The sequence below is a fragment of the Lipotes vexillifer genome, unplaced genomic scaffold, assembly GCF_000442215.2.
Source record: "Lipotes vexillifer unplaced genomic scaffold, Lipotes_vexillifer_v1.1 scaffold302, whole genome shotgun sequence".
Taxonomy (NCBI): Eukaryota; Metazoa; Chordata; class Mammalia; order Artiodactyla; family Lipotidae; genus Lipotes; species Lipotes vexillifer.
The window spans coordinates 2,710,654-2,735,940 of NW_006798913.1; the positions used below are offsets into that span (position 1 = coordinate 2,710,654).

The window sequence follows — 25,287 nt, forward strand, 5'->3', positions numbered from 1 at the left end:
TGGTCTCATTCCATAAATGTGGGAAGGTCATGTGATTTCTTTATTGATTCTGGCACTTGTTACATCTTTATTAAATCTAGCACATGTTCTTAAGTAGGTCTCCAATTATAGAAAACCTTTTTTAATACAATGTATTGACTGATCTAACTCACAGTTTTAATAATGTGCTGTAAAGAAATGTTAAACAGGTCATGTATTATGCATTCCAGTTTCTATCTGTAAATACTCAGGCGGATGAAATGAACTTTCACTTTCAAGGATGATGTTAGAAAAACATACCAAATAAAAGCAGTTCTAATAAATTTTTTTCTAACAAAAAAGAAATTAACTAAAACAAAGCATATTTCTGAAAGGAGCAACTATTTTCAATATTTTGGGAAGAACATTAATAATATTATGAACATGTTATCAAAGACTTATATTACATATACATATTGTAGAGGAATGAAATTCATGTTTTCATGTAAATAGAGAAAACTTAATCAGAATATATAAATTATTATATTATAATAAAAAATGCATAAATATTGTCATCTACAATTTATTCTGCAAATCATTCTAAATACAATTCTATTGATAACCATAAAATGGACCAATGTTAATTTTTCTATTACCTTTTTCTCCTTCCTCAAGAATAATATGTCCATTGAAGAATCAGAGATTCTATTAGTCCAGCATATGTCTTTAAGTACCAGTATAACTAGTGGAAACAAAATAAATATAAGACATTAGCATTCTAAGTTATCATTATTTATTTGAATTCCTTTCAAAGAAGAAAGGGAAAAAGAAATATATCATTAGGAAGAATACTATTTCAAAACATGGGCAAGACTCATCCAAGAATAAATGGTTGAATTGTAAATCAACTAGACTTCAATTGAAAAAAAAAAAGAATAAATGGTGGAGGGGTTTTTGCTTAAGCTGGATTAATGGGGTCTGCGTTTACTCTCCCTCCTGAAACAAATGAACAAACAAAAAGAACCAGAATCAGACATATATGCCTATATTTTTATAGTATTCATTTCCCATGTATATTGACCACCTACTGTGTGCCAGAGACTGAGGTAGGAGCCGAGTGTACAGTAATGAGCCAAGCAAAGCTGTTGTTGTCAAGCTTGAAATCTGGTGCTGGAGGCAGACAGCTATACGCACATCGTAGGAAGCAAACATGGGCCACCAGTGGCTGCTTGTGGTCCTTGCCTAAGCAGAACAGGTAAATCAGGTACCTTTATATTAGGTATAGCGAATATAGGTAATACATCCATATACACCATTTTATTCCTTTTCCTAAAAACCTGTAAAACCATGTAACTGTGTCTCTAATAACCTGATCCGGTTTTAAGTACCAAACTTCCTGTACCAAACTTCACTGATGCAACCCATCAGGCAGAAAAAATGTAGAGTTTGCTTTTGTTTCAAAATGATGGATTGAACCACAGATTGAACTTGAGTGAACTCTATAAAAGTTGTTATACTGATTTAAAACTTAAAGGAGCTCATGTGAGAAAGACATTTATTTGTTTGTTCAGCTACAGAAATTCTCATATCCTTTCTACTATGCAAGCTGTCTTAAACTTCCTTCATTTTCCCCCATAGAGAAATTTTTTACACATTTAATGTCAAGTTTTCTAGGTTTCCTCTTTTCCATTAAGTACAATTATTCTTTTTTCTGGACCAGATGTTTCTGAAATTCTCCAAAATGAGCATAGAGTACACTAAGAATGTGATATGAAAACAATCTTTTTTTTTACTATGTAAATAAAAACATGCAAATCCTAACTATTGATACAGTTAGGGTGAGTGGTTTCACTTTGACATCATGTGTATCATGGCATCGAGATATCTCTAAATTATAACCAAAGCAAGTGAGAACAGATTTCAGGCTCAGGGAAGAGCTATTAAGGGGATAATAGACTTTTGATGTCTGTCTTTTCACAGTAGCACAATGGCTAATTCCTGTGACCCCTGAACTTTTAGTGTCTCCTAACCAAGTATTGGCATTAATCTACTGCTCATCTGTCACCTATCACATTTGGGAGTCCCAGTCTCTGTTTTCAATTATCAGTCATTAGAGAAGGCCTTGAGCAATTTCAGAAGAAAACTCACAAAACCTTTGACCTGTTTTTGTCAGATAACTGCAAGTATTCATTGTAGATAAACTATCATTTCATTGTACCCAAGTATAAAGGAAGGTTCTTTGCTGTATATCACTTACGGTAACCTCTATCACCTTCAGGTGGTTAAAAATGGACTGTTTTATTTTACTGATGGAGCAGAAGGATTCACAAAGTCATTCAGTGAAATCTGGTGAGATTGGAATGGTTGACCTCTAGCTGCCAGGCAATCTACAAACCCCACAGATTTTTCCACTAACGAAAACATGAGATAAATATTTACCAAAAGGTGATTATCAGATAGTTGTGCTTTTACATTGACTTCTTGTAGGCAAACACAAACTTTCTCAAATATTTATACATAGTGTAACTGAAATCCATTATTTACATACTAAGCATATCTACTCATCATTAAGTAATCATTTTTTATTACGCAAAATGAATTAATCAAGTACCATCCTCTGTGATTATCAATTCTAAACTGATTTTTGAAGTTTAACATTAATATCCAACCCACAAAAGATGAATATTTGCTTTAAATTCCAATTAATTATTTCCTGTATAAAATGCCTGTAATCAAAAAAATAACAAAATATTTCTTATATGTCAGGATGTATTGTTGTCTTCAGGGATAAAGTAAGTGACTTTCAGACTCCTTTAAAGAGGAAGTATGTCAGAACCAGCTAATCTGATTGGATTGGTGAATAATATATGAATGTTAAAAATGTGTTCTCTACCTTGTAGATGTGAAATATCTAAACAAGGTATCAAGTAAATACAATTATTTTCTAACTACCCACTCTTGTAAAAATCTAGACTGATTTTTTAAATGCTACTATAACACTATGTAAAAATTATATAGCTATAACTAAACAAATAACAATTAAAAACTATAACACTATAATAAAATTATATAGCAAAATAAAAAAACCAAAAAATTTTGTCTCTTTAATTTTGTTATAACAAAATTAAAACACTATAACAAAATTAAAAAATGGCAATAGTCATCACCTTTATTAATATATCTATATTCCAGATAAAGAAATTGACATTTTGATCATCAGCATGGCTACGTTTTAAGCCAGGTAGCAATTTTTTACAATTAAACTTTTATTGACTATTTACTGTATTAAAAGTCCTGTTTGTTGTATATATAGAAATACAAAGGTAAGAGACAAAACAAAAAGAAAAACATGGATATTCCTATGAAGTATCTTACTCTATGGGATTAATCTAAGGTGACATAATAATTACAATGCAAGTAGAAAGTAATTCACACAATAGCCACTGCTTTTTGAGAACTTGCTCTGTTCCAGCCATTATGCTATGATCCTCTCTCTCAAATATTATTTAACCTCTACAGCACACTGTGGAGAAGGCCTTTCATGATTGACCTCCATTTTAAAGATGGATAAATAAAGGCTCAGGGATGTTGAGTATCTTTTCTAATATCACACTCTTTTAATAGGTTAGGGAACTAAGATTGAATTCAAATTCTTCTCACCTCAAATCCAACTGTCCACTGTGGTCCCATCATGACAGCTCTGTATTCGAAAGGGAGGAAGAGAACAAGTGCTCTGGGGCTCCCAGCAGGAGAAATTAATGTGGGTGAGAGTTTTCAAAGTAGTCTTTGTAGAATTCAAAATGGAGGTTTTAAGTAGAATTGGGATTTCAACCTCTGACGTGTGGGAAGCATCTTAAGTTAGAGGATCTTAGGTCTAGGGTCCAGGTCCACCCTAGACCCAACATGAGCAATGACAATGAACAATTTATTATTCGCTCCTTTGGCCCTAAGCTTTCACATCTCTTTTCATCTATGTGAACTCCTTTCTCTCCCTGGTGATAATCCTTTAAGATCAAATTCAAAATGACCTCCCCTTGAAGCCTGCTGCACAGCTTGTTGCTCCTTCCTTTCTTATTCTGCCCCCACACATGTCCCTCCCAAACCCCAACATGATTGTGCCACAATGGTACTTTTCTACATCTGTCCTTCTCATCCTGAGCTCCTATCTCTTTGCTTCTCAAATCTCCTTAACTATTAGGCTTTGGCCCAGAGCAGTTATCCAATTAATATTTGGGGCTTGAATAAAGTTAGAGGGATCACAGTGGCTATTTTTAGGATAATCAAGATGAGTATATATGGAATGTGAGAAAGAGAAAAGCAGCTCCCTGACAGCCAGGATTGGAACTGGATCAAATAAGGGAGAAAAAATAAAAAATTGAAATATATTAATTTTAAGAAATCAATAATTATTGCTATTATTGTTTATTTATTATTGAACATATCAGTTTTCATACCAATGCTTGACATGTATCATTATTATTATTATTGTATTCTAATAACCCCTGAGGGCTGAGTGCTGGGCCCATCCAGTCTGAGGAGGGAGGGTAGACCTTGAGACCATCTTCCTCCCTGTTCCAAAGCTGTCTTACACAAAACTTAATTCTTTTTCTTTAAAATTTTATTGAAGTATAGTTGATTTACAATGTTGTGTTTAATTTCTGCTGTACAGCAAAAGTGACTCAGTTATACATATATATATATTCTTTTACATATTATTTTCCATTATGGTTTATCACAGGATATTGAATATAATTTCCTATGCTATACAGTAGGATCTTGTAGGATCTTGTTATTCATCCATTCTATATATAATAATTTGCATCTACTAATTCCAAACTCCCAATCCTTCCCTCCTCCAGCCCCCTCCCCCTTGGCAACTAACAAGTCTGTTCTCTTTAAGACTTAATTCTTTGTGTCCCTAAATCATTCATGTTTTTTAAATCAAAATAATATATAACTATTGGATCATTAATTCAATTTTGTAAATTTCAAAATTATGTGCTGTGTATTTAATTGATTCAGGAAATTAATTTGTTTAGCTATCATAGGACAACATTTAAATTATTTAACAATCTCACCTTTCTTTTGCAATTTTTCTTCCTTATAAAACTGTATTCATGAAGCATTTATGAATACCAGCAAAAGTATTTCAACTACAGGACATTAAAAAGTCAATTGAAATTGTTCTTTGAAACAAACCACTCAGGAGTACAATTTTCCCTTTTTCAAGTTACACATGGCTGTGGTATTAAGAGGCTCTTAGGGTTTCTGGAATCTGGAGTTTACCACACTCTCTGGGATGGTTATCCTTTCAAAGAAACATGTAACATGTGCATTCACTGACCAATGAATAGACCTTTATAGGACCAAGTTTATGTTTCTCAGTGGACTAGTCAGTGAAAGATGCCTTGCAGCATCTTGGTAGTCTCTTGTGGAGACATCTTGGTAGTCACAGGATAACTTTGCTTTCTTTCTTTCACTTTAAAATGTAACACAGATAAGTAATAATTCTATGAGTAATCTCTTAATGATTTTTTGCACTCAGCAGCAAACAATGATCTGTATTCTTTCAACAGCTGGCTGCACTCCTGGGAAAACGCTATCTTTGTCTTGCAGCTACTGATTCTATTTGAATCTTCCAAGTTACAGCCCTTGTGTGGGAGATTAAGACCGATTGCCCATGGATGCATCCCCTTAAGACAGCAGATAAATCACTAAATAGATAAAACTGCAATCCTCTGTTAATTAGTTCTACTCTTCAGATACTTTAGACAGCAAGATATTTAGTCAGGACATTTCTATCCAATTTCTGCTTATGATAAAGTCATTCAGAGAGGTGTCTGTTTGGAGAAAAGAGACTGCCATCAGTCATTAACTTCTGTTAAGTTATATCTCAAAAATAAAAGGCTTCAGCGTACGTCTTGTCTTTAAACACAAGAAGCTTAATCTTTGCAGAACTTTGGCAATTTAGAGCATTTAGAATGTAGTTTGGTGCTTCTATAAAGGCGATCCTGTTTCTTTTCACTCTCAGCCCATGACTCATGGAATGCGAGTCTTCTGATTCATACTTTACCTCTTGTATTCTTTGATGTTGCCACTGTTTTAAAAAACCAAACTATAAAAATAAATTCATTCTCTGGTTCTGTCAGTGTAGGTGACCTTTCAGTTGTTCTACTTGGTTCATAGATGGAAATGTTTGGAAAACACAAAACCTGCTTCCTGGAAACAGAAGGAGGTACATTCCCTACCATCGTTATGATCATGTTTTGAGTGGTAAGCTGTATCAATTTTGCTGATTTTTGATGGTTTCTTTTCTGTAAGTCGGTGTGTATGTATATGCAGAAAGCAACTCTTTAATTTTTGTAGAGAGCACTGTGGGCCACTATCAGCTCAGGTAAATTAACAACTCTGTGTTGATGGACTTGTTTAATTTACGGTGATAGTCACTGGTTTACATGTAACGACCTTCAAAGCAATCATGTATCATAAATGACAGTGAGAGACGAGTGCAAGGCATCAGTGTCATGTTTTCATGGCTGTTTGGCAAAACACAGCCTGTTGATCTGGTTAGATATGTAAGAAGTTATGAAAATAGCCGTCTGGACAGGTGGTTGTGTTCTCTCTCTCTCTCTCTCTTTTTAATGGTGTGTTAGTATCTGCTTTATAGCAAAGTGAATCAGCTATATATATACACATGTGTTCTCTTTTTAAGTGCAGTTTTCAAAGGTGAATCAACTGATACAGGATGTGTGTTTTAAATCTAGTTATATTTGTTCCTAAACTCTCCTTTCCACTTCACGTGAGAGAAATGGTGTCTATGGTATGGGATGAGGAAATGGTCTCCACCAGAGACAAGTGTTAACCTCTTGGTCTCAGCATGTTTTAACCCTTGTTTCGTTTTATCTCCTTGGACAAGTCTGGGTCTGGCTTGAGTTAGCTTACCCTTCTGCTTTTTTGTTTGTTTGTTTGTTTCACTTTCTTTTTCTTTGTCTTGTCTGGGAATGAGGAGATCTCTTCTAGCACTAAATAGGAATGTAATTATGACTTTTATGGAGTCTGGCAGATTTTAATCTGGTAACACAGATTTTATTAGAAATGATAATAAAGATGTTTTGGAAACTCACACATGGTTTTGTTGATGTAACATAGAAATGAAAAAGTGAGTTGAAATGTCCAAATATTTAATACACTATGAATCAAAACCCCCAAATAGTATACATTTTAATGATTTTTTTCTACTTGTTTATTTGCTTATGTTTTAAGCTTCTCAAGCCATTTACAATTGCAATGTGTTATACAGCACACTGTAATTTATGGAGAAACATAATATATTTAATATATAAAATCATCACAATATGAACAAGGCAAAGATAGCTCCTATAAAAAGCTTACATCTAAGGAATATGAAATGTGTGTGTCTGTTCTCTTTCATCTGTTTTGGTAGTGTTGTTTTTAAAATATAGTTGTAGGAACAGTTGCATGCTAATAGAGATATTATATAATGCTAATTCAGGTCGTGAATACAATCACTTGCTTATTCATAAACATTTTCTTAGAGAATAAATGGAATCAGTATTAAATAAGTGAATATGACACAACTTTTGCTAAGATAAAGATTGGAGGAAATGAGTTCTAGAAGGAGCGGAGTCCAGAATGTATGGCATCCTCTATAGGGTAGGAGCATCTCGTAGAGGAGAATGTAAGCATTGAAATATCAACTCTCCTGAGGGGATAATTAGATTAAAAAAACAAAACTACATCCAGAAAAAACAAACAAACACACAGGGTCGTGTTGTTGAAGGCTTTGCGAGTTGAAATCTTGACACTGGGTTGAAATCTCTTCTCTCCCAATTATAGCTTGTGAGCTCTTGAGCAAGTAATAGAAACTTATGGACATAAGTGAGTATTAAATAAAATACATGCCCTCCCAAATGAGAGTTAAATAAATTATCAGGCCCTCAGTCAATGGGAAATGCAGCAGGATGGTGCTGAGTGAAAAGACAGAGCCAGCTTTTGATCTGTTCATAGTCTTTCATTCAGCCAATGTTTAATAGAAGACTTCTTCGGATCAGGCATTGTATTGTGTTAGATGCCAATTACACACTGATGATCAAACCCTTGCTTCTCCACCTGTTCTCCACATTTTTGTATATTGCTGATTAACATTGTATGAATATACAGTTGAGTCTCGAACAACATGTGTGGGACTGCACGGGTGCACTTATATGTAGATTTTTTTCAATAAATATATTGGAAAATTTTTTGGAGATTTGCAGCAATTTGAAAAAACTCAGACATGAACAGCATAACCTAGAGATATCAGGAAAATTAAAAGAAAGTTAGGTATGTCATGAGTGCACAAAATATATGTAGATATATGCATAACATACAAAATATGTGTTAATCAACTGTGTTATCAGTAAGGTTATTAGTAGTTAAGTTTTTGTGGGGTCAAAGTTATATGCAGATTTTTTGACTGCACAGGGAGTCAGTTCTCCTGGACCCCATACTGTTCAAGGGTCGTCACCTGTACTAACAACGAACTAGCCTCTAAGTAGGATGTCATTACGTAGGTGGTATGGACATTGAACAAAGATTTACAATGGGCTTTAGAAGACAGACATCTGTTATCGCCTAGCTGTCATCACCCAATTTCTTTTTTTTTTTTGGCATAAATGTATTTTAATTATTTATTTTTTTATCACCCAATTTCTTATTCTTAAGTCAGGGATATTAATATTTGACACCTCCCTAGGTAACTGAGATTACCTTGTGAATATTTGTGACCATCTTTAGGAGTGCAAGGCTATATAAGTACTACTTTTATTCCATTACTCACTGCAACATGTCCCATGGAATTTACCAGGGCAATTATAATTCAAAGCAGTAGGATATAGGAATTTGAATCACTGGACAAATCTGCACTACAACTTTATTCTGTGTGGTGTATTTAATATAAAATTTTATTAAACTCTTTGAAAATCTGCCCCCTTAAGGGGTTTGGTTAAAGAGCTGGATCAGAAAGCTGAAATTTTATAATAACAGCTGAAATTCTAGCTTTCCACTTTTTACACTAACATCTCACAGGGGATTCCAGAACAGTAGATGACTTTACATAATATGAATTCAATACTCATCTGCATTATGCAGGTGCATGCTTTAGATTGGACCCTAACAAACTTATGTCAAAGCCCTTATGTCCAAGACTATAGTTATTTTTGTCTAAATTTCAAATATAAAATTGATTGTTAATGAAAAATTGAATAATGATTGTTACCACTTAGAATTTTGAATATTGACTTTCAGAATAGAGAATATATATTTTTGAATGACTTAGATCATAAAGTATGGATTTCCTCAAGCAGAGTCTGGGACAGTGCCACTTAGTCAAACACCGGGAACATTTCTGCAGCAAACCAGTAAGTTAAAGTGAGATAAATAGGGACTTTAAAGTCACCTCAAATCAGTTAATTTCCAGTTCTTCTGCCAAATGAAGTTGAAGCCAAATTTTCAGTTTTCAGAGCTTTTTGGATTTTGGACTTGTGAATGCAAGATTTCAGATCACTCTTCTGTTTCTTTTTCTTTTTTTTAAATTGAAGTATAGTTCATTTACAATGTTGTGTTAGTTTCAAGTGTGCAGCAAAATGATTCATACATATATTAATATATATTATATATATATTATTTTTCATTATAGGTTATTATAAAATATTGAGTATAGTTCCCTGTGCTATACAATAGGTCCTTGTTGTTTACTTATTTTATATATAGTAGTGTGTTTCTGTTAATCCCAAACTCCTAATTTATCAGATCTTTATTAAAGCATAAATACTTAGTAAATTAAGACAAAGTAGTAGTTTATAAGAGAAGCAGCCTATCCTGGCATTTAAGAACCATAGCTTGGTGGCATCAAATGCTTGGATTCAAATTCTTTGGCAAGGTATTTCTTTTCTCTGCCTCCTCAGTTTCTTCATCTCCAAAATGAGGACGATAATAGAACCTACCTCATAGATTGTTATGAAGTATAATATGTTAATACCAATAAAATGCTTAGAGCAGTTTTATTTAAATACTGTTTCATGATGTCATCTACTGTGTTTAAATTAGGATCAGAAAAGACAATTTTACAGTGAATTAAATGTAGTTCTTAAAAAAAAAAAATGTAGTTCTTTGTTGGGACTTCCCTGTTGGCGCAGTGGTTAAGAATCTGCCTGCCAATGCAGGGGACATGGGGTTGAGCCCTGCTCCGGGAAGATCTCACGTGCTGCTGAGTAACTAAGCCCGGTGTGCCACAACTACTGAGCCTGCTCTCTAGAGCCTGCAAGACAAAACTACTGAGCCCGCGTGCCACAACTACTGAAGCCTGCACGCCTAGAACCTGTGCTCCGCAATGAAAAGTAGTCTCCGCTTGCCACAACTAGAGAAAGCCTGCATGCAGCAACAAAGACCCAACACAACCAAAAATAAATAAATAAATAAAATTGATTCTTAAAAAAAAAATGTAGTCTTTCTGTAAACAAGAGCTGTGGCTAGTTTTTCTTTTTTTTTTTTTTTTTTTTTTTTTTTTTTTTTTTCTTGCGTTATGCGGGCCTCTCACTGTCGTGGCCTCTCCCATTTGCGGAGCACAGGCTCCGGATGTCCAGGCCCAGCGGCCATGGCTCACGGGCCCAGCCGCTCCGCGGCATGTGGGATCCTCCCGAAACGGGGCATGAACCCGCGTCTCCTGCATCGGCAGGCGGACTCTCAAGCACTGCGCCACCAGGGAAGCCCTGTGGCTAGTTTTAATATTCATATGTACACTCTAGTTATTAGAGATCCAGTTTGTAGGTATTTTCTGCCCTTACACTTTGGAGATGGAGACCCGTTCATAGCAGTCTACACTACCGCCAGCTGGAGCTCAGACAGAAAAGAGGTTTAAATTATGGGCCAAAATAGGATTTAAAAATGTAGTCATCCTCCTTATTTAGGGAAAGTTAATTAATGATCTCTCCAGCGGAATGGACCTCTCTTAGGACCAAGATAATGATACTTAAATAAAATGAAACCTCATGAGTCATGAGAGGTGGTGTTGGTGTTGCCAGGCAGCCCGAGAGCACCGTTCTCACCAAGTCCATGGGAGGAAAATGCCTCCAGGTGTAGCTTACATTTTCCTCCTTGCTTGTGTAGGTATCTGAGATGGAGGTGGGGCTGAGCTCCTAGCTCTCTTAAACCATCTCCTACTCCTCTGGAGAAAATAAACCAGAGATTATTTTGGAGGATGAAGGCAAGGAATTGTGGGTTCCTTTGTCATGAACTTCCTCTCAGACATGGAGCCCTGTCTGGCACTAGAATTTAGGAGTCCCGCAGCCTGGGTTCCCCAAAATCACTCCTCGATGATCATGATTGCCTTCTCTCTTCCTTAATCTTGACCCTCCCTCTAGTTAAGGATCCCAAGTTTCATATATTTTTAGCAGTGTTGGTATCATTTCAATTAACCTCCTAAAGATATTTTTTGTGTCTTAATCCAATTTTTGAACATTGTGAATTGTTTATATAACATACATCGTTTATCTTCTTGTAACAACGTTTCAGCAATGAAATGTCACTGGATACATTTTAAAAAAATATTGTAGGTTTGTGAGACACTTGGAACACAATGCTTTGCAGTGAATTTCTTTTTGTAATCTGTCCTATATTATCTGAGGTAACTGAGATTTTGAGAAACCTACCAGCACTGAGAAACTTAATTCCATCAAATGATATTGCATTACTAAAAATGAACCCTTTTAGTAGGTGGTTCCTTAAGAAAGATTTTGGTACCCAGCATGAGACAGGCTGTGACCTGGGACCTGGGACCCTTTGCTGCAGTGCTTGCACCTGGACAAACATCTCTCCTCAAGCAATAAAATACAAAAAAACTATAAGGGACTAAATATAGCTGTGTTCATGAGCAGTTGGGGCAAATTATTGACAACAAGATACAAAAAGGCCAAAAACCCAATTGCCACTTCTGAAGAGCCTGGAGCAAAAACAGGGTGTCAGGAGCAAAAGCAAAGTACTGTGCATACCCCCTGCACACAACACCACGTAAGGGGTGGGCAAACCACCCCTCTGGCCCAACTCCTGAACACACCTCTACCCTCACCCAATATAAGGAACCAGCTTGCCCCAACTTGGGATCAAGGAAGGGAAACTGTTACTTGTTTTTGCTCCCCCCTGCTATAGCAGGGCCCCCAATAAAGCCTTGCCTCAATTTCTTGTCTGGCCTCTTATCAATTTCTATTGATTAGGAAAGGCCAAGAACACTGGTCAGTAACAAGCATAGACTGTATCCAATAATACATCATTTTACAAAGCTGGATTATGTAATGTTATGCCTGACACTGTCCTGAATCCCTCAACACTCCTTAATATTCCCAAGAGGAAAAATTCTCTGACCTCATTTGGTGGGAAGGTTGCTGAAGGCGGAAATACGCTCCTCTCTCAAATTTGCATAAGAGCAGAGCTCCTTGGGAGACTAGATGCTGCACCATGGGTTGGGGAGGTTGTACTCAATAATCTACAAGAACTAATGAAAATGCATTAAAAAACGTAGAGCTTTACATTTGCTAAAAGGAGGAAAAATGTCACCCGGGAAGACACTTTAGAAAGAATCTTTCTTGTGAAAATGCATTTGTTTTGTTTCCTTGACCTCTACAATTTCATAAACACAGCCCCACTGTGCCAGCAGCTCCTCGGGCCTCCTTCCGACTTTCCTCCCTCGACTGTGCTAAATCTCACCATTGACTTCACCTGGAACTCTGGAGCTTTCTATCACAGAGTGCTAATTCCTGTATGAACCCTTCTCTGTTCTGGTACTCGATACCCACTAGTAATAACTTTACAACCTTCACTTTTAAAAACATTTTTGGATAACCTTTCCATTTAGGAGCCAGGAATTTGTATAAAACCACAGAGGTTATATTGCTTTTGAACTAAAGGCTGTTGGTTTGTGGAATTTCCTTCAACTGGAAACACATATGAGTCTGTGGTTTTATGTTTTCCCAGTTTTATAACATCCTGCTTGTTTGTTTTCAAAGTGAAAGAATTTACCATTAATTTCCATACTTTATAAAGGCCTAACTTTTTACTTCCTTTTTTTTTTTTTTTTTTTTCAGTTGAAAGAGACAAGGATTTTTCTCACCAGCGAAGGCATTACAAAGAATTCCGGTTTGATCTTACTCAGATTCCTCATGGAGAAGCAGTGACAGCAGCAGAATTCAGGATATATAAGGACCGGAGCAACAGCCGATTTGAAAATGAAACAATTAAGATTAGCATATATCAGATCATCAAGGAATACACAAATAGGTATCAAATTTATATCTGACTTATTATTCTAGCAAATAAATGTTACATTGTAGTAAAATCCATTGATAACCCACGTGGTCTATCAAATCATGCTTCTTTGAGTGTAATGGCATCAAGGCAGGTATAGACACATGAAAAATACATGTAACTGATCTGAAACATGTCTTGTACATTTCACAGCTTTTTTCCTACTCCTTACACCAATCTGTGTGCTAGAGGGTCTCATGCTCCCCTGTATGTGGTTTTCAGGTCTTTCACCTCATTTTGTAAATGAGAAAACTTTCATTTTATTCTGCACATATGAAATTTATAATTAAGATGATTTAAATTACTTGTTTTATAAATTGGAGAAGAGTGGCTTTATTTTTCCCTGGCATAGTGTAAACTCTGTGTAGTGTTATGTGGATTTTGATGGAAGACATTGTGTTTGCAATAGATTCTGACAGTTAACCTGTATGTCTTCTGTCTATAAAATGCTTAATTCAAAACGGTACAAAAATGGACAGAGAATCTGAAATACTAAATGTATGATAACCTCAGCTGATAATTACTGCAAATGAGCCATCACATATAAGAATTAGAAAGGGACTTTAGTGGTGTTTTCAGACCAGTTCAGAAATTGCTTGGGTAACACCTTTTACAAATGATTAGCACTTTTGTTGTACAGCTTTTACATTTTTAAAGAAAATTATTATTGGAATATTATATTGAGGTGAAGTTTGTCTTCCATTCATTAAATCTAGATTTCCCTTTGATGAAATACTATGTCCTTATTTGATGAGATAAATATTTAAAGACAGCTGTCATGAGCTCACTAAGGCCTCTTTCTCTCCTTACTGAATATTTCTAGTTCCTGGCCTTTGGATTTTTCTTGGTCTTCTAGTGAGTAGGATTTTACAATGGGTGTTCCATAGAACACTAGCCCCTCACAATACTCAGTGAAGAAAAAGAATAAAAAGCTTCTGGGGTCAAAAGCATTTGAAAAGTCTACTTGTTAGACCGTGTTTTAGGAGATTCACCATGCATATCAGAATAGTAAAGTCTTGCAAGGTCTTTATGGTAAAGAAACTTGTCAATTCGGTTTTTCCTAGTCTTCCTCAAAATTATTCGACTATGGAATCTTTTTCTTTGGGTCTGTAATACTTAATATCCTATGAAACATTGGTTTAGCAGGACACACCTTAATAAATGCTGATCTCTGTACACTGTTATTTTAAGAGCACTAATTTCAAGGCAGAAAGATCTCTGTTCTTTTCTCAGCTCTAACAGGTACTAGCTATTTGTCTGTGGGTGAATTTTTTGTTTTAAATCTCAATCCTGTGGTTCCACTTATAAAATGAGGATACTAATTTTTTTCTCACAGGGACAGGGCCTGGCATACTACATTATTCTTTTAAATACTAAATAATGGAGGTGTCTTTTAAAATTAAATGACTAGAATTGAAAATAATGCTCTAAATACCATCTAATTATATTGCCATGGCTAACAAATATTTTATTTATAATTCTCCTTTTCTGCATCTGTTTCCACACTTGGGCTGGTGAGCTCCTTAAAGAAGGGATAGTGTTTTAAGTGATTTTTTTTAGCCTCAGCACTATGAATTTGTTTGATACAGTTTTGAAATTATCATTACCCATGAATGGGATACTTCTTCCATGAACATATCCTAAAATACTTGAATTATCTTACCTTTTGACCATTCACAGTATATTTTTATGAAAGTTGAATTTGTACTTGGTTATCCAACATACCAAGTATTTTTTACAGGAAATGTTTGTACACCAGGCCCCTATTTATTTATTAATTGTTTGAAACTAAATATAGACATTTACACTGATCACAATTAAAGGTCCTAAATTTTATTTAGGTCCATTGTTCTATCTGCTCAGGATATTTTTTCTGTGTGTGTGTGGTACGTGGGCCTCTCACTGTTGTGGCCCCTCCCATTGCGGAGCACAGGCTCCGGACGCGCAGGCTCAGCGGCCATGGCTCATGGGCCCAGCCACTCCGCGGCATGTGGAACCTTCCCGGACTGGGGCACGGACCCGTGTCCTCTGCGTTGGCAGGCGGACTCTCAACCACTGCGCCACCAGAGAAGCCCTGCTCAGGATATTTTTGAATGTCATCCATTGAACTAGCTACCCTTTGAGCTTTTTTTCACTCTATTTTCTAAGTATAACTACAGTTACATAATTTAAAACTTAATAACAATGATGAGAATAAAGGACTAATAGAAGAGTCCACTGATAATAATATATAGATTTGTTTATGAATGAACCCATGCTGATTTTTATTAATAATACATTTGAAATATTTATGAGTATTGATGCTTAATCACATCTCATAATTTTGGGAAATTTCATTTCTCTCTAAAAATGGAACATTTGTCTATCTTGAAACTTTGGTATTTCTCTAATTATAACTGATGTTAAACATATTATTCTCAATGCTCCTACAACTCCATCTGCCTGCTCTTTGAGTATTCTTGGCTGTAATTTGGCTAAGACTTTACTTATTTTAACATGTGTACTTAATCTACTCTAAGATCCAGAATTTCACTGATACTTTTCCTAAATCTTTGAAAATGATTTCTAAAATCTAAAGTATATGTATCTCTTTGATTGGTGTTGTCTCACTCTACCATTCCAGACTCTAGGGTGGCAGAGATTGGATAGGATTCTACTCAATTTAATGAATATTATTTTGAAATTTTTAATTCAGTAAATTCAATTCAATATTGATTCAATTCTACCAAGTTCACATTTTTTGAACATTTACTATTAAGTATTGTTGCTGAATTATGATTTTCTCCTGTAGGGTTATACTATACCTATTGTCTTCTGTGTATTTGTTTTTGGTAATGGGTATGGAATTTTTTCCCCCAATTATTTTCTTCAATGTCTGAAACATACAAATGTACGCATGCATACTGTACATTTCAATTTTATGTATCATTGACCAGGTGGTAGAATCTCTCACAAAATGCCTTCCTTATCTTTGAAAAAGGCAGTCATCCACTGCCAGTGGTTCATTAATCCATAGTGTAAGAAAATGCAACCCTGTGCTGTGCTATTGTCTGTAAATCTAGGATCCCCTTTTTACACTCCACTTTCTCTGCCAAAGAAAGACATTTAAGGGACATAAGACATAGAAACAGCACATATGCCTCTTAGTGTATTTCAGGTTTCTGTGTAGAATTTCAAAGCCTTTGTAGAAAATGGTAGCATATAGTAATAAGAGCAGGGTCTTCAGAATTCCCACATGGGGAAATTGATGTACATCTTGGAGTCTCAGTTTAAAAATCTATAGACAAAAATAAAAGCAAAAATAAGTATTTCAGAACAATAAAAATATTTCAAATGATGTGGGAAAGACTGGTGCTTATCACAATGCAAAGACCAGAGTTGATACTTAGTAAATATATCAGTTAACAGCTTAATAGGTGCAACTATTTTACTAGGATTTAGAGGGTTGTATACAAAGGGTAACCAAAAGTAGGTGGTTACTATAATAACAGTAGCTACCATTTGCTACTGTTTACGTTAAGACAAAGTAAGCAAAATGATGCTAGGTGACTTTCCTTAATAAAAAATTAGCTGATCTTTGATTCATATGAAAGGAATTGGTATATTCTTAAGTCTAGTAATGAACACCACCCAACTTATGAGCAGTTGGAGCTATCTGTGAACTTGTTCCTGAAAACCCAAGTTTTAGATAAATAGTTAAATTCTCCTTTAAAATACAGTTCAAGGGGCCTCAGACATGAATCCGGGGTGCAAGCCCAAGTGGAGTCCTTGGCACTCTGGGTGCTGTAGGCAACGCAGATGGCCTGGCTCTGACTCTGAGGAGACCAGACCACCCTGTGCTCCTCAGGCCACTGCCCGGCCCTTCTGGCAACTTTGGACCCCATTGCCATGCATCAGCCAGGCGGTTCCAGGGACTTGGATGTCCGTGTCTTTTAGGGACCATTACTTCACCAGCCACATGATTGTGGGATCTTGGTTCCCAGGCCAGAGGTCTGGCCTGAGCTCCTGTGGTGGGGACTCTGAGTCCAAACTGCTGGACTAACAGAGAACCTCAGACCACAGGGAATATCAATCAGAGTGAGGCCACCCAGAGGTCCTCATTTCAGCAACAAGACCAAGCTCTATCCAACTGCCTGCAAACTCCAGTGCTGGACGTCTCAGGCTAAACAACCAGTAAGACAAGAATACAGCACCACCCATAAAAAACAAAAGGAAAAAAACATCAACAAAAAATATGTTACAGATGACGGAGCAAGGTAAAAACCTACAAGACCAAATTTATTGAAGACGAAATAAGTAACCTACCTGAAAAAGAATTCAGAGTAATGAGAGTAAAGATGCTCCAAAATCTCGGAAACAGAATGGAGAAAACACAAGAAACAGTTAACAAGGATCTAGAAGAATTAAAGATCAAACAAACTGTGATGAACAACATAATTACTGAAATTAAAAATACTGTAGAAAGAATCAATATAGAATAACTGAGGCAGAAAAACGGATAAGTGAGCTGGAAGATAAAATGGTGGAAATAGCTGCCAGGGAGCAGAGTAAAGAAAAAAGAATGAAAAAATTGAGGACAGACTCACAGACCTCTGGGACAATATTAAACACACCAATATTCGAATTATAGGGGTCCTAGAAGAAGAAGAGAAAAAGAAAGGGTCTGAGAAAGTATTTAAAGAGACTATAGTTGAAAACTTCCCTAACATGGGAAAAGAAATAGTCAACCAAGTCCAGGAAGCACAGAGAGCACCATACAAGATAAATCCAAGGAGAAACACACCAAGACACATACTAACCAAACTATCAAACTTAAACTGAAAGAAAAAATATTAAAAGCAGCAAGGGAAAAACAACAAATAACATACAAGGGAATCCCCATAAGGTTAACAGTTGATCTTTCAACAGAAATTCTGCAAGCCAGAAAGGAGTGGTAGGACATATTTAAAGTGATGAAAGGGAAAAACCTACAACCAAGATTACTCTACCCAGCAAGTATCTCATTCAGATTAGACAGAGAAATTAAAACCTTTACAGATAAGCAAAAGTTAAAAGAGTTCAGCACCACCAAATCAGCTTTACAACAAATGCTAAAGGAACTTCTCTATGCAGGAAACACAAGAGAAGGAAAAGACCTACAAAAACAAACCCAAAACAATTAAGAAAATGGTAATAGGAACATACATATCGATAATTACCTTAAATGTAAATGGACTAAATGCTCCCACCAAAAGACATAGACTGGCTGAATGGATACAAAAACAAGACCCATACATATGCTGTCTACAAGAGACGCAGTTCAGACTTAGGTACACATACAGACTGAAAGTGAGGAGATGGAAAAAGATATTCCATGCAATGGAAATCAAAGGAAAGCTGGAGTAACATTTCTCATATCAGACAAAGTAGACTTTAAAATAAAGACTATTACAAGAGACAAAGAAGGACACTACATAATGATCTAGGGATCAATCCAAGAAGAAGATATAACATTTGGAAATATTTATTCACCCAACATAGGAGCACCTCAGTACATAAGGCACATACTAACTGCCACAAAAGGGGAAATAGACAGTAACAAAATAATAGTAGGGGACTATAACATCCCACTTTCCTCAATGGACAGATCATCCAAAATTAAAATAAATAAGGAAACACAAGCTTTAAATGATAAATTAAACAAGATGGACTTAATGGATATTTATAGGACATTCCATCCAAAAACAACAGAATACACTTTCTTCTCAAGTGCTCATGGAACATTCACCAGGATAGGTCATTTCTTGGTTCACAAATCAAGCCTTGGTAAATTTAAGAAAATTGAAATTGTATCAAGTATCTTTTCTGACAACAACACTATGCAACTAGATATCAATTACAGGAAAAAAACTGTAAAAATTACAAACACATGGAGGCTAAAAAATATGCTACTAAATAACAAAGAGATCACTGAAGAAATCAAAGCAGAAATCAAAAAATGCCTAGAAACAAATGACAATGAAAACACGATGACCCAAAGTCTATGGCATGCATCAAAAGCAGTTCTAAGAGGGAAGTTTATAACAATACAATCCTACCTCAAGAAACAAGAAAAATCTCAAATAAACAACCTAACCTTATACCTAAAGCAATTAGAGAAAGAAGAACAAAAAAACCCCCAAAGTTAGCAGAGGGAAAGAAATCATAAAGATCACATCAGAAATAAATGAAAAAGAAATGAAGGAATCAATAGCAAAAATCAATAAAAGTAAAAGCTGGTTCTTTGAGAACATAAACAAAATTGATAAACTATTAGCCAGACTCATCCAGAAAAAAAGGGAGAAGACTCAAATCAACAGAATTAGAAATGAAAAAGGAGAAGTAATGACTGACACTGCAGAAATACAAAAGATCATGAGCAACTCTATGCCAATAAAATGGACAACCTGGAAGAAATGGACGCATTCTTAGAACAGTACAACCTTCCAAGAGTGAACCAGGAAGAAAAAGAAAATATGAACAGACCAATCACAAGCACTGAAATTGAAACTGTGATTAAAAATCTTCTAACAAACAAAAGCCCAGGTGACTTCACAGGCGAACTTTATCAAACATTAAGAGATGAGCTAACACCTATCCTTCTCAAACTCTTCCAAAATATAGCAGAGGAAGGAACACTCCGCAATTCATTCTATGAGGCCACCATCACCCTGATATCAAAACCAGACAAAGATATCACACAAAAAAGAAAACTACAGGCTAATATCTCTGGTGAAAATAGAAGCAAAAATCCTCAACAAAATACTAGCAAACAGAATCCAACAGCACATTAAAAGGATCATACACCATGATCAAGTGCTATCTACCCCAGGAATGCAAGGATTCTTCAATATATGCAAATCAATCAATGTGATACAACATATTAACAAATTGAAGGATAAAAACCATATGATAATCTCAACAGATGCAAAAAAAGATTTCTACAAAATCCAACACCTGTTTATGATAAAACCTCTGCAGAAAGTGCGCATAGAGGGAACATACCTCAACATAATAAAGGCCATATATGACAAACCCAGAGCCAACATTGTTCTCAATGGTGAAAAACTGAAACCATTTCCTCTAAGATCAGGAAAACAGCACAGCTGCCCACTCTCACCACTATTATTCAACATAGTTTTGGAAGTTTTAGCCACTGCAATCAGAGAGGAAAAAGAAATTAAAAGATCCAATTTGGAAAAGAAGAAGTAAACTTGTCACTGTTTGCAGATGACGTGATACTATACCTAGAGAATCCTAAAAATGCTACCAGAAAACTACTGGAGCTAATCAATGAATTTGGTAAAGTAGCAGGATACAAAATTAATGCATAGAAATCTCTGGCATTCCTATACACTAATGATGCAAAATCTGAAAGAGAAATTAGGAAAACACTCCCATTTACCACTGTAACAAAAAGAATAAAATATCTAGGAATAAACCTACCTATGGAGACCAAAGACCTGTATGCAGAAAACTATAAGGCAATGATGAAAGAAATTAAAGACGATACAAACAGATGGAGAAATATACCATGTTCTTGGATTGGAAGAATCAACATTGTGAAAATGACTATACTACCCAAAGCAATCTACAGATTCAATATAATCCCTATCAAACTACCAATGGCATTCTTCACAGAACCAGAACAAAAAAATTCACAATTTGTATGGAAACACAAAAGACCCCGAATAGCCAAAACAATCTTCAGAAAGAAAAATGGAGCTGTAGGAAACAGGCTCCTGGACTTCGGACTATACTATAAAGCTACAGTAATCAAGACAGTATGGTACTGGCACAAAAACAGAAAGATAAATCAATGGAACAGTATAGAAAGCCCAGAGATAAACCCATGCACGTATGGTCACCTTATCTTTGATAAAGGAGGCAAGAATATACAATGGAGAAAAGACAGCCTCTTCAATAAGTGGTGGGGCAAAACTGGACAGCTACATGTAAAAGAATGAAATTAGAATACTCCCTAACACCATACACAAAAATAAACTCAAAATGGATTAAAGACCTAAATGTAAGGCCAGACACTTTAAAACCCCTAGAGGAAAACATAGGCAGAACACATTATGACACAAATCACAGCAAGATCCTTTTTGACCCACCTCCTAGAGAAATGCAAGTAAAAACAAAAATAAACAAATGGGACCTAATGAAACTTAAAAGCTTTTGCACGGCAAAGGAAACCATAAGCAAGACGAAACGGCAACCCTCAGAATGGAAAAAAAATATTTGCAAACAAAGCAAATGACAAAGGATTAATCTCCAAAATATATAAGCAGCTCATGCAGCTCAATATCAGAAAAAATAGCAATGCATCCAAAAATGGGTGGAAGACCTAAATAGACATTTCTCCAAAGAAGACATACAGATTGCCAACAAACACATGAAAGGATGCTCAACATCATTAATCATTAGAGAAATGCAAGTCAAAAGCACAATGAGGTATCACCTCTCACCATTCAGAATGGCCATCATAAAAAATCTACAAACAATAAATGCTGGAGAGGGTGTGGAGAAAAGGGAACCCTCTTGCACTGTTAGTGGTAATGTGAATTGATACAGCCACAGTGGAGAACAGTGTGGAGGCTCCTTAAAAAACTAAAAATAGAATTACCGTATGACCCAGCAATCCCACTACTGGGCATATACCCTGAGAAAACCATAATTCAAAAAAATACATGTACCAGCATGTTCATTGTAGCTCTATTTACAATAGCCAGGACATGGAATAAACCTAATTGTCCAACAACCAATAAATGGATAAAGAAGATGGGGCACGTATATGTAATGGATTATTACTCAGCCATACAAAGAAATGAAATTGAGTTATTTGTAGTGAGGTGGATGGACCTAGGGCCTGTCATACAGAGTGAAGTAAGTCAGAAAGAGAAAAACAAATACAGTATGCTAACACATATATATGGAATCTAAAAAAAAAAAAAAAGGTTCTGATGAACCTAGGGGCAGGACAGGAATGAAGACGCATATGTGGAGAATGTACTTGAGGACACAGGGAGGGGGAAGTGTAAGCTGGGACGAAGTGACAGAGTAGCATTCACATATATACACTACCAAATGTAAAATAGATAGCTAGCAGGAAGCAGCTGCATAGCTCAGGGAGATCAGCTCCGTGTTTTGTGACCACCTAGAGGCGTGGGATAAGGAGGGTGTGTGGGAGACACAAGAAGGAGGGGATATGGGGATATATGTATGCACATAGCTAATTCACTTTGTTATACAGCAGAAAGTAACAGAACACTGTAAAACAATTATACTCTAATAAAGATGTTAACAAAAAATACAGTTCAAGAGGATGGGAAACTGCTTATCTATGGATTTATTTTACAGAAGTATCAGAGATATAGAAAATTAGAAAAGTATTCACATATAAATGTTTTTCACAATATTATTGGTTACCATAGCATAGACTGAGAACATTTTAATTTTAAACAGAAGGGAAAAAGTTGCACTCTGTTTCATGGAAAATGGAAATGCTATACTTCATAGAGCAAGTAGAAATTTTATTTTAAAAATATATTAGTAACACTGGAAAGTGCTCAGCCTGTAATGTTAATTTAACAAAACAGGAAACAAACTTTATTTACACATAATACACATAATTATGTTAGGATGAATTCATGCAGAAAACAGATTGGAAGGAAGCAGCAAGTGTTCATTGAAAGCTTGCAGGTAATTTTAAATTTTAATTTTCCCCCTTTTCTGTACTTTCTAAATTTTTATAGTGAAAATTACTTTTGTAATCAAAACAAGCATAAGCATAGTTGAGCAAGTGAAGATAATGAAACACCAGTATGTTACATGTTTCTTTACCAAATAACCATCCAAACATTTCCAGGTAGAGAGGGGCAAAAATCAAAACTAAACTGAACAAAATAAAGGATTAAAAAAATAAGTTGCTCTTATTTTTTTCTTAAGCTACAAGAGGCATTTTTTTTCCACAGCAAATGAAGATAAATAAATTTTTTTCTTTCCCCTGTTTTATGGAAAATATTCCTGCCAATTGGGAACCTTGACTTTAATTCTCTGAAATTGAGGAGGAAGGATTAAAGATACTTCATTTATATATCATGTGATCACAGTAAAATGGAAAGAATTTCAATTTGAGAAACCCATTTTAATATCTAAATATTATTTGTTGAGTATTGATTATTTGTGTTTTCATATAGTTATTAAATCAAGAACTAAAATGGATATATGAAAGTAAACTTGTACCTCTAGACATTTTCAAGCCTAAGGTCACCTCTTAAAACTTGTCTTCAAACTTGTGGATTTTATTTATGTACTGTTTCTTTAAAAAAATTTTTTTTATTGGGGCTTCCCTGGTGGCGCAGTGGTTGAGAGTCCGCCTGCCGAGGCAGGGGACATGGGTTCGTGCCCCGGTCTGGGAAGATCCCACATGCCACGGACCGGCTGGGCCCGTGAGCCATGGCCGCTGAGCCTGCGCGAACGGAGCCTGTGCTCCGCAGCGGGAGAGGCCACAGCAGTGAGAGGACCGCGTACAGCAAAAAAAAAAAAAAAAAAAAAAAAAAAAATATTTCAAACTTGTGTTAGTTTCAGGTATAATGCAAAGTGGTTCAGTTATACACACATGCATATACATACATATTTTTTCTTCTACATTCTCTTCCATTGTAGGTTATTACAAGATACTGACTACAGTTCCCTGTGCTATGCAATAGGTCCTTGTTGGTTATCTATTTTATATATAGTAGTGTGTAATAGTGTTTTTTTTTTTTGTTTTTTTTTTTTCCTTGCGTTATGCGGGCCTCTCACTGTTGTGGCCTCTCCCATTTGCGGAGCACAGGCTCCGGACGCGCAGGCTCAGTGGCCATGGCTCACGGGCCCAGCCGCTCCGCGGCATGTGGGATCTTCCCGAAACGGAGCACGAACCCGCGTCTCCTGCATCGGCAGGCGGACTCTCAAGCACTGCGCCACCAGGGAAGCCCTGTAATAGTGTTTTGAATTAAACTAAGAAACAACTGAAAAGTCAGTGCAGACTGTACTCTTTAAGGCAGTGCATTTGACAATGCAAACGTGTGTGTGTGTGTGTGTGTGTGTGTATAATTTCACATATTTAAAGCTCACTTCCCATAACATATCATCTAGGAGTGTCAAGGTGGGGATCCTTGAAGTAATTTAGACTGATGTTTTATAGATATGTTTTATATTCAAGATGCTCTCTGGTTTATTAACCATCTCATCTAGAAATCCTTTGACAATGTTATGTGATCAAATACTAAAGAGACAGACCCATGATGTCATCTCTTTTCGCACTTATTTATCTTAGCAAGACCTAAAACTCTTAAAATTATATGTTTTATTCCTACTATCTCCCACCTCCCTGTTTATCCCTACTCATATGTCAATGCATGCCATTTAAAAGTGTTCTGATATTTATCCAAATCTTTATTTTTCTTGGTAAAAACTTAATACACATCATTTCACTCATTTAATCTTTTCATGTGAAGCTGACAGCCCCAAATTCTGTATAGAAGGCATTTCTCTTCAGTCACCCCTCACATATCTGGCATTATTGGGAAATGAGGTTTCCACATGATTGAATTTTCCAGATAATTCAGCTGAGTTGGACATGCTTTTCCTGAGCAACTTACATGTGGCCAGCACAGGGTACACAAGAAGAGTAAATAAAATCCTTACAGTTCATAGCCTGAGGCAGGGGTTGGGGTTAGCTTGCCACACACAGGCTTTAATAACTATAATGCAATGCACTAAGCAGTATGATGTAAGTATGTACTACGTGTTGTACAAATGAATACAAAATACAAATGAAGGGGAAATTAATTCTTCACATGGAAGGGTGAGGGCCCTTGAGGAAAGCCACTAGGAGGAGTTCACCCTTGAGTTGGGCCTTTGAAAATGAGAAAGAACTTTTTTTTTTAAGTCTATTTCTTTGACTTT

At 35.9% G+C, this 25,287-nt stretch overlaps 1 protein-coding gene across 2 annotated transcripts in view; it reads left to right on the plus strand.

The window, feature by feature from the left end:
* BMP5 (bone morphogenetic protein 5) overlaps nt 1-25,287 on the plus strand; it is a 128,346-nt gene that overhangs the window by 43,957 nt on the left and 59,102 nt on the right. For both annotated transcript variants that reach the window (XM_007471193.1, XM_007471194.1), the window contains exon 2: nt 13,095-13,287. In XM_007471193.1, the coding sequence (XP_007471255.1) occupies nt 13,095-13,287 (193 nt within the window). The remainder of the gene's footprint in view (nt 1-13,094; nt 13,288-25,287) is intronic.